General features: G+C 37.0%; 1 protein-coding gene and 3 non-coding genes across 6 annotated transcripts; 1 reads left to right on the top strand and 3 right to left on the bottom strand.

Moving 5' to 3' along the window:
• Positions 1–3,148: 3,148 nt before the first annotated feature.
• LOC136231686 (small nucleolar RNA Z102/R77) lies at positions 3,149–3,235 on the bottom strand. The gene has a single exon (XR_010690055.1). It is a non-coding gene; the product is annotated as a small nucleolar RNA Z102/R77 (small nucleolar RNA).
• Positions 3,236–3,303: 68 nt separating this feature from the next.
• Positions 3,304–3,390, bottom strand: LOC136231687 (small nucleolar RNA Z102/R77). The gene has a single exon (XR_010690056.1). It is a non-coding gene; the product is annotated as a small nucleolar RNA Z102/R77 (small nucleolar RNA).
• An 88-nt stretch (positions 3,391–3,478) lies between these two features.
• LOC136231688 (small nucleolar RNA Z102/R77) lies at positions 3,479–3,565 on the bottom strand. The gene has a single exon (XR_010690057.1). It is a non-coding gene; the product is annotated as a small nucleolar RNA Z102/R77 (small nucleolar RNA).
• A 345-nt stretch (positions 3,566–3,910) lies between these two features.
• On the top strand, positions 3,911–9,090 carry LOC136229999 (uncharacterized). 3 transcript variants are annotated; one of them, XM_066018900.1, is made up of 8 exons: positions 3,911–4,160; positions 4,564–4,812; positions 5,156–5,355; positions 5,495–5,845; positions 5,941–6,141; positions 6,275–6,345; positions 6,766–6,905; positions 8,568–9,090. In XM_066018900.1, the coding sequence occupies exons 1-8, from the start codon at positions 4,121–4,123 to the stop codon at positions 8,882–8,884; spliced, it is 1,569 nt and encodes a 522-aa protein (XP_065874972.1). In that variant the 5' UTR covers positions 3,911–4,120; the 3' UTR covers positions 8,885–9,090. The 3 variants fall into 3 exon arrangements, with proteins under 3 accessions (XP_065874972.1, XP_065874974.1, XP_065874973.1); XM_066018902.1 differs by having other exon boundaries at positions 4,523–4,812; XM_066018901.1 differs by having other exon boundaries at positions 4,520–4,812.
• Positions 9,091–9,475: the final 385 nt, after the last annotated feature.

Raw genomic sequence — 9,475 nt, 5'->3', positions numbered from 1 at the left:
AAGATGAAGTTGAAGAAAGTAGTAGGACCTGATGGCATCCCTATTGAGATTTGGAGATGTTTGGGAGAAAGAGGAATCGAATGGTTGACGACGTTCTTCAACAAAATTTGGAGAAACAATAAGATGACATCAGAATGGAAGAAAAGTACCTTAATCCCTTTGTATAAGAACAAAGGCGATGTCCAAGATTGTGCCAACTATCGGAGAATCAAATTAATGAGTCACACTATAAAACTTTGGGAGCGAGTGATTGAACAAAGGCTAAGGAGGACGGTGAAGATCTCGAAAAACCAGTTTGGCTTTATGCCGGGAAGATCAACTATGGAAGCCATCCATCTAATGAGACAATTAATGGAGCATTATCGAAATAAGAAGAAAGACTTGCATATGGATTTCATTGACTTGGAGAAAGCATATGATAAGGTACCAAGGGAAGTACTTTGGTGGGCCTTGATAAGGAAAGGCATTTCGCGGAAATATATTGACATCATAAAGGACATGTATGAGGGAGTATGCACGAGTGTACGTACTAGTGTTGGGAAGACTGAAGAGTTTCCTATTACGATTGGAGTGCATCAAGGTTCCGCACTAAACCCATCTCTTTTTGCCATCGTTATGGATGAACTAACAAGTTCACTTCAAGATGGTATACCATGGTGCATGCTGTTTGCAGATGATATTGTGTTGGTTGAGGAGACGAAATAAGGAGTGGAGATGAAGTTGGAACTATGGAGGCAAACTCTAGAATCTAGAGGCTTTAAGTTGAGTCGAAGTAAGACAGAATATTTGGAGTGTAAGTTTAGCGGCCGTAGGAGTAGGGCGGCAGGGACAATCATCCTAGATGGGAGAGTTGTTTAGGCCTCGGATTGCTTCCGGTATTTAGGATCTATTATCCAAACGGATGGAGAAGTAGATGGAGATGTTGCTCATAGGATTAAAGCTGGTTGGTCGAAGTGGAAGAGTGCTACGGGTTTCCTTTGTGATCCCGGCATGCCTAATAGATTGAAGGGAAAATTCTACCGGACGGCAATTAGACCAGCATTGTTATATGGTACGGAGTGTTGGGCAGTGAAACACTGCCACATCCATAAGATGTCGGTGGCGGAGATGCGTATGTTGAGATGGATGTGTGGTCACACGAGAAAGGACCGGGTGCGTAATGAAATAATTAGGACAAAAGTAAAGGTCACATCTATTGAGAATAAAATGAGAGAAAACCGACTAAGGTGGTTTGGCCATGTGAGACGTAAAGCGCTTGATGCGCCGGTTAGGAGAACCGAAGAGTGGCAAAGGGATGTAGTGGTGAGGGGTAGGGGAAGACCTAAGCAAACTTGGAGGGTGATCGAGAGTGATATGAGTTTATTGAGAATTGAGGAAAATATGGTAGTGAATAGGACGGAGTGGAGGGAGCGAATCTGTGTCGCTGACACGACTTGATTTTCACGGTTTTATATGATGGTTCATATTAGCCAACCCGAATCATTTCGGGACTAAGGCTTTGTTGTTGTTGTTGTATTAATAAGGCGGGCCGGGCTGGGCCAGCCAGTGATATTTTCATATGTCCCATTCATTGTCCAAGCCCGATCCAAGGGACACGAGGCTAGGCAGGCCAGACGGATACTCAGGCCCGTGGACAGGTCTACTTAAAGGTATATTTAGGTGTCTTATCACCATGCATACCATTTCAATCCTTCAATCCCCCAAACCACCCATTCAAAGTTTCAGCCTCTAAGCAATTAGTTTCTCTTCCACGAAACATCTAAAAGATCTTAAATATCAAAATGTTCAAAATCAAATTTGCTTATAACATTTTTTTATCAACTCTACTTGGTGATCATGTGCAATTTTATTAATGAAGATGGCTACTTTTTTCTTTGTATATACAGAAATCTGAGGGTTCATACTCCTAAGATCCGAACAAATCTGTCATTAGGGATTCTATAATACTAGAAACGTCTCTGGTGCTTAGAGGGAAATTTCAAATAACAACCAGAGTATTTACTATCTGGTTCAATTCAAATGTTTATAGAACTTGAAGTTTTTCTATATCATCTAGGGATAGCATCTAGGGGTGTCTTCTATGATTACTTTATTTTTAACAAAGTAAAGTTAACTTTGCTTTTTTCACCATTAGATAATAATAGACTTTAACAAAATAAGTTCATCCAATGATGGTAAAATCAAAATAAAGCTTACTTTGTAAAAAACAAAGTAAGCATAGCCTAACCCTCATCTAGGATATTTTAATTTTAGGGTTAGCCTATGCTTACTTTGTTTCTTTGACAAAGTAAACTCATTCAATGGTAGAAAAAATAAAATAAAACTTACTTTATAAAAAACAAAATAAGCATAGAAGTAGACCTGACAATATCATGTTTCGTGTCAAATTCGTGTTATCACATATTTATGTTCCATATGGTTTTATATGTTATAAATGCTAGAAAAATGATTTTCGTGTCAATCGTGTCGTATCAGTCGGGTTGGCTCTGTAATCGTGTTTTCGTGTCAGAAATTGCCACCTCTACATAGAAGGCACCTTTAATTTTATTCTAATTAGAATTCTATAAGCAATATGATTTGCTGCTACATTAAAATATTTTACCATTTTCGGGTTTTCTCAAGAAATTCAACCCTATCCTAATTAAAGATTTATTTTCTCCCATAAAAAAGCTCGAAGACTTACCTTTCATTAATTTAATTATCACTACTTGTTAACAATTCCTCCCTTGCACAACCTAACCTAGGCACCGATCAGCAACTACTTGTAGGTCAAACCAGATTTTAAACATTCAGAAAATTCCCAAATTTATCCATCTACATGTTATGGACACATTATTGTACAGTTTTTGTATTAATCTGAACCCTATCCTTTTCTTTTATGAAATTTGAGATTTCAGAGATGAAACCCTATCAAGGAACATTCTACTTCAAAATCTCATATAAAATAACAATTTCACATCTACACTTCGCTACACAATTCAATTATATAAAAAGAAAAATCTTCAGCATCTGAATGTTGTAATCGCAACAAAGTTCAATGTTGTTCCCTTGATCTATGGTAAAAACTCAAGGTACCATGAGATTCAAGTTTGGAAAATATTATTTCCTTCATTCCGATGAAAAATCTCAAAAAATTAAATGGCGAGGAGAATGATCAGATAGAGCTAATACGTATGATGCCATCATTTCGGCTATCAAACCAATAGGGAAACAAGTTCAAATCATCATTTCACTCCCACCAGTACTTAAAAAAATCATTATTCAAAAGAGAAGAAACAGATTTTGTTATACAAATGTGAAAGAGAATGATCAGATAGAGCTAATACGTATGATGCCATCATTTCGACTATCAAACCAATAGGGAAACAAGTTCAAATCATCATTTCATTCCCACCAGTTTTTCAAAAAATCAAAAAACAAAAAAGAGAAATCATTATTCAAAAGAAAAGAAACAGATCTTGCTATAGAAATGTGAAAGAGATAGATCAGATAGAGCTAATACGAATGAATGCCATCATTTCGGCAATCAAACCAATAGGGAAAACATTTAATCCTCATTTGATTCTCTTCGCACTTATTCACAAATAATCAATTCAAATGAAATACAAAAACAACTTAAAAAAGAAGAAGGATAAGGATAGATGCATATACAGAATTTCCGATCTAGAGCTTCAAAGATGTAAATTAGACGACGGCCAAGTAAAGCTTTAACGATTTATCGGCGTCGTGAGATTGTTGAATCTATTAAACCCTAGACAGGAGGGGTTATTTATAGGAAGACGGGTGTTGGAAAAAAAACTCGAGTTTACCGTTTTGCCCTTGAGCCCAATAATGTTTTATCCAATAACTCCGGCCCATTCTGATTAATTGTGTAGTGACCGTAGTGCCCAAAAATTCAGAACAAGGAAACTTCGTAATACGCCACCGTTTTCCGATCCAATCATCTTCTTCCTTCCACCACCTTCTGTTACGTGTTACCTCACCGACACCGGGTTCTGTCTATAGACTTCCACCGCCGCGAGTTATTAAGAACATTTGAAATTACTTTCTTTCTCTCATTACATGTATAGCTTCATCATCATTTGGCTAGCTCCCTGTATCTTTTCTTGTGATTCTTGAAATGGCTGATCGACTAATCAAGCGTTTATCCCATGGGTTGTGTAAGTCCACTCACCGGCTCTCTATTTTCTCATTTCTTTGATTTTTGAATTCAGTAGCGGAATTTCTTTGCTTTGTTTTAATTCAGTAGCAGAATTTCTATGCTTATTAAGTTAATTTTCATCCATGGGAGTCAAGATTTTCCATAATTACTTGAAACCTAGCTTCCCGGTCACTGATAAACGTGTTTAGCTTTAAAACTGAATAAACATTTTCTTGTAGTATATGAATAAAAAGATTGCTTCATAGTCTATGAGAGCTTTTTGTCGTCTGATTTCAGCCTGTGGGAACTTGAAATTTATTTATTTCCTTTTCATGGTAGTTGTGGTATAAGGACTGCATTTCTTTTTTGTTCCATTAGCAGGTTTCTTTTGCTCATATTGGTTTCTCTCTGCTGCTATGCAGACTACAATAGAAATTTGATTAAGAGACAAGAAACATACAGAAGATTTGTCTATGGGTTTTTGAATCGGGGTCAACCAAAAATGTCAAAGCTAGATGAACAAGGAGCAGATGCTCTAAAAGAACCAAATAATGCACCCCAAATTTCTTCAAGGCATGAAACACAGAGTTATGCTGATCGTCTGAATGATAATAAGTGGAAATTGGAGATCGCGTGGCTTACAAAAGCTCTTGAACAAGCTACTCAATTATGTAATGAGCTCTGCCCTTCATTTATTCTAAAAGATACAGCTATTTTTAGTTACATGAAATGTTTTATACGTATGAATTTTGTGATAGAACTTGTTTAGTTTGGAGTTGATATATCGCATGAAACACATAAGCTTCTTGAATTCGTTGTTGGAGTTCAAAAAAATTCTTGACATCCCACCTTAGATGCACTGGCTGGCTGGAGCCCTGCTTTTCCATATCTTTTCTTTTGCTCCTAGGTTGTTAATATCATCCGAGACTCCAATCTTTGGGAAAGAAACTGCATCAATCAAGTTTTAAGGTCGCCTTTTTCTCGTGGAGGGTCATTGAACGTTTGAATTTGCAGGGAATGGCTTTGGGAACAGAAGTCCTCCTGGAGGACGATCAGTTTCTGAGATCATTGCAAGCATTCAGCGGAGCAAGACTGGGATAGAGGGTTGGGGCTTGAGCGACCTCACAGTTGGCTTATATCTTATTTATCTTCGTCAATCCTCCTTAAATCCATCTGAGGATTTTAAGGGTGTTCAAATCTCTTCCGAAATCATAGTAATTACAAAACTTTATTTCTGAAAGTAGTATTTGCATCTTCAATGTAAATTGTATTTCTGATAATAACCTGTCCACTGATTTTACACTTTGTCAAAATGTTTTATTCTACAACTTAAGGTAATTATCTTCTATTTAGGTGCAAGATCTCATGTACCACATTGAGTTAGCGAAAGGTTGTTACAAGGACAATGCTTTTTGGATTGCAAGGAACAGCATGCTTCGTGAAAGCAATATTCTCAAATTTGTAAAAGATTCTAGTGTCATGAGGCCTGGATATTACATAGGGATTGAACCACGCAGAAAACTCGTTATTCTCGCGATTCGCGGAACTCATACAGTCTATGACCTCATAACAGACATTATTTCTTCAAGTGATGGAGAAGTCACATTTGAAGGCTATTCGACCCACTTTGGCACTGCCGAAGCTGCACGCTGGTTTCTGAATCATGAGATTGGAACAATAAGGAAGTGCTTAGAGAAATATCAGGTTCTGATGAAGATTTTCCTCTACCTCCTTCCCTCTATATACCTGCTTCCATGTATATAATTATCAAATTTCTGGTGAACCTAATTTATCTACAGGGTTTTAGGTTAAGGTTAGTGGGTCATTCCCTTGGAGCTGCTACAGCTTCTTTGCTGGCAATCATGCTTCGTAAAAGGACATCTGAGGAACTTGGGTTTAGCCCTGATATAGTTTCTGCTGTTGGATACGCTACTCCTCCTTGTGTCTCCAGAGAACTAGCTGAAAGCTGTGCCAATTTTGTGACCACAGTTGTAATGCAGGTGGCAGATCTTTTTGATTTGTGGTGAAAGTCCTTTTTCCCTTTTGAAAAGAAAGTGAAAAATTTGTTGGTAAAATTAATTCATATAGTTATCGATTTGAATCCTAATGGCTTTCATAATTTCATGTTTTTAGGATGATATGGTCCCCAGGTTGAGTGCAGCTTCTCTTGCAAGGCTGAGAAATGAAATTCTCGAAACTGATTGGTAAGTGTGTAACCGTGGAAGCACATTTGCTCATTTGTTACCATGTTGAAGACAGAGACTTGCATCAACCAAACAAGCATGTTTTTCTTTTTATTAGTCAAGCACTTGTTATGTGCTGACTTGTATAGAGTATATAGACAATCAAACATGTGAATTGGCAACTTTTGGTATTTCAGGTTTTAGAAATTTAGAAATTGGTGACTTTGGAACTTTGAGAATATTGATAAAATTCAAATGCATATTGTTAATCTGCTATTTCATATAGTTTTGACCAACTGGTAGCATCAATTGAGGCAGCATTCTTCTTTAAAAAAAAATTATTCATCAAGGAGTTATGAAGAAATTGCTCATCAGTTCATAGAAGCTAGCTTTCATTTTGGGTATCATTTTATTATCGTTCTAATCATCCTTGCTGTACAGGACGAGCCTGATTGAGAAGGAGGAATGGAAAAGTGTGGTTGGCTTGGTAACAAATGCAAAACAGGTTGTATCTTCTGTGCAGGATGTAGCTCGGAAATTTGCTGATTATGCAAAATTCAGTAGAAACAAAGATGTTAATGGTAAGTTCTTCCAGCTATTGCCCAGACACTGGCAAAATGTTGTTTCCTTAAATCTTGGTCATTTTTTTTAAGGTTGGTATTCTATTAGCCTGTTCCTCTTTTAGATGTAGGGCATAAATTGCCCATATATATTTTTTTTTTTTTCTGGCAATCCAAGGTTAGATAATTTTAGGTTTAGCAAAATGAATGTCAATGTTTGCAAATTATATTGGGCTTTGAAGCAATTAGTATTTACGACTGCTTGTTGACCAGAAACGAGGACTGTGTTTAGCTTCTGGAATTAGCTGAAAAAGTAATGGAAAACAGCTCAAGCAAACACAGAGAAATAAGAAAATGAACTTTCTGACCTCTAGGGCCAGGAATTGGAAAACAAGAGAAAGACTATGGAAGAAAGAAAGCTAAACCAATAAACAAGCAACGAAAAAATAGATAAACAGAAGCACAACTCCTCTGCTCCCACAGGGAACTGCCCCTTCCCAAGGCTAAGGAAGGCTGCACCGAAGTTGCTTTTTTTTTTTTTTTTTTTTTTCCAAATGCCCCTTGCCTTCTCACCCCACACCTACATGTATGCCAGCTACAGCTCTCTTATAACTAACTCCGTCAGGCCCCAAAACCACGGGTCCCCTAATCCTCAAATTTATCCTTTATTCACAGTATCCTGTTTTCTTTCAAAAAGGAAGTGGTTATACTTTTTGCTTTTGGTTTGCATGTAAACATTATCTCAAGATTGCCACATTTTTAGAATTTAGTTCAAGCATCACTTTTCAATGTACATGACCACTGGTTTTAGACTTTCTAATCATTAGAAATAAAATTTTCCTACAATCCAACTGAAGAATGGTATGACAAAACTGCTGCTTAGCTTTCTCATCCTTAAGTGCCAACGAAACATTAGATGTTACATACATTCTCAAAATCCTGGGTAACTTGTCGAAAGTTGCATCCCTAGAAAGGTAATACGAGATGTGAATGCTATCCACAGTCAATCCAGTGCTCCTTAGAGATTAAACTGCTGGATTTTGTGGCTGTAACAGATTGAGGCTCTCCAAAATGCTGCCGGAATGATTTAGTTTGACGATAAATTAGGGAATTATGGTGGTATACAGGGATTGTAATGCTGAAGTCATGGGGTAAGACTTTAATTTAGGAAATTGCTGGCTGCCTGGTGCAGTAAACAATACCGAGGTTTATCTCATTTGAAGTTATGGGAAATGCTGTTGCCACTGATAGCTGAAAAATTATTCAGGATGTAGGCTGCTTTAAAATGTCATTGGAGTTTGAGAACTGGTGATGGAGGATCATTAGGGTGTATCAGTTAGCTGTTTATGGATGACATGGCATGACATAGGTGAACAAGAAAAGAGTAGATACCATCAAAAGTATAAAACATTACGGTGTATAAATGAGATAACTTGATTACATGTGTATTTATGAAGATTGTGCAGTCATCCTTTTTATTTGGAATCCATTAATTTAGTAGAGAAAGGAGATAAGCCTATCGCTTTCGTTTTTGAGGAAGTAATTTATCAAATCGGGATAAGCAAAAGAATATTTATCACATGAAAATTGCCCATTTATGTTATTTATGGTTTATGTGTTCCCTTTGTGACAGAATTTCGGGAATTTTGCTTCTCTTATTCACCATCTTGATGCATTTTACAGATAGTTCCACCCGTGACACATCACTGACTGCTCCTAGAGATGCTATAACTTCCAAAACTGCAAGAATTAATGATGATGAACCAGAGGAGTTGTTCGTTCCAGGAACGGTGTATTACTTAAAGAGGAATAGCTGCAGCAAAGACGGGAGGGAGCTGGAATATTATACACTGTGGAAGCAGCATCCCTGTGAACACCTTCAAAGGATAGTGCTCTCCAGCAACATATTTTCGGATCACAAATGTGATAGCCATTACTACGCTCTGCGAGATGTACTCAAAGCTTTACCTGGAACAGACGAGGAAGGCATTTTTAGATGAATAATATCCAATTTTCAGTAATCCCTGACTTGTAGATTAGTTGTACATGTCATTTTTGTTTGTATTCTCACCAAGTGTTTTCAGAGTTCTTGCAGAAATGTTTCTGGTTCATTCGTTCATTCATGTACTGTAAAGAAGAATTTTAAAGCTAGGGAATACACCATAATAAATAGAAATTTTCTTGGCTGTGAAATGCAGCAGCAACAGTATGGGCATTGTTGAGAAATTTGGCCTAATTATAATTCTAAAGGTAAGGGGGAAGATCGTCCTTATTTTGCTTTATTTTAGCGAGAGGTTTTCTCAACTGCTCATTTACTCTTGTAGGGGTGCATTTTATGGGTCCGTTGGCTCCATAGTGTTGGGCTCCTTCATTATGCCTATTAGGGTTGTCAAAATGGATAAATGGATTGACTCAATTCATTTAATATATGAATTGATACAACTCGGTTCATTTAATAAATGAGTTGGATGACCCATTTAATAAATGGGTGGATATGACACAATTAAATGAGTTATATGAATTGACTCATTTAACCCAATTAATTAAATCTAAGCAATTTTTGATTTAAATACAATGAAAATTAAAAATCA

The sequence above is a fragment of the Euphorbia lathyris genome, chromosome 5 (genome assembly GCF_963576675.1).
Source record: "Euphorbia lathyris chromosome 5, ddEupLath1.1, whole genome shotgun sequence".
NCBI classification, from domain to species: domain Eukaryota; kingdom Viridiplantae; phylum Streptophyta; class Magnoliopsida; order Malpighiales; family Euphorbiaceae; genus Euphorbia; species Euphorbia lathyris.
This window is presented reverse-complemented; position numbering and strand designations above follow the sequence as displayed.

Coding starts and splice junctions, on each gene's coding strand:
- LOC136229999 (XM_066018900.1), top strand. CDS start 4,121: ATGGCTGATCGACTAATCAAGCGTTTATCCCATGGGTTGT. Junction 5,846..5,940: donor AGTGCTTAGAGAAATATCAG/GTTCTGATGAAG, acceptor ATTTATCTACAG/GGTTTTAGGTTAAGGTTAGT. Junction 6,142..6,274: donor TGACCACAGTTGTAATGCAG/GTGGCAGATCTT, acceptor TCATGTTTTTAG/GATGATATGGTCCCCAGGTT.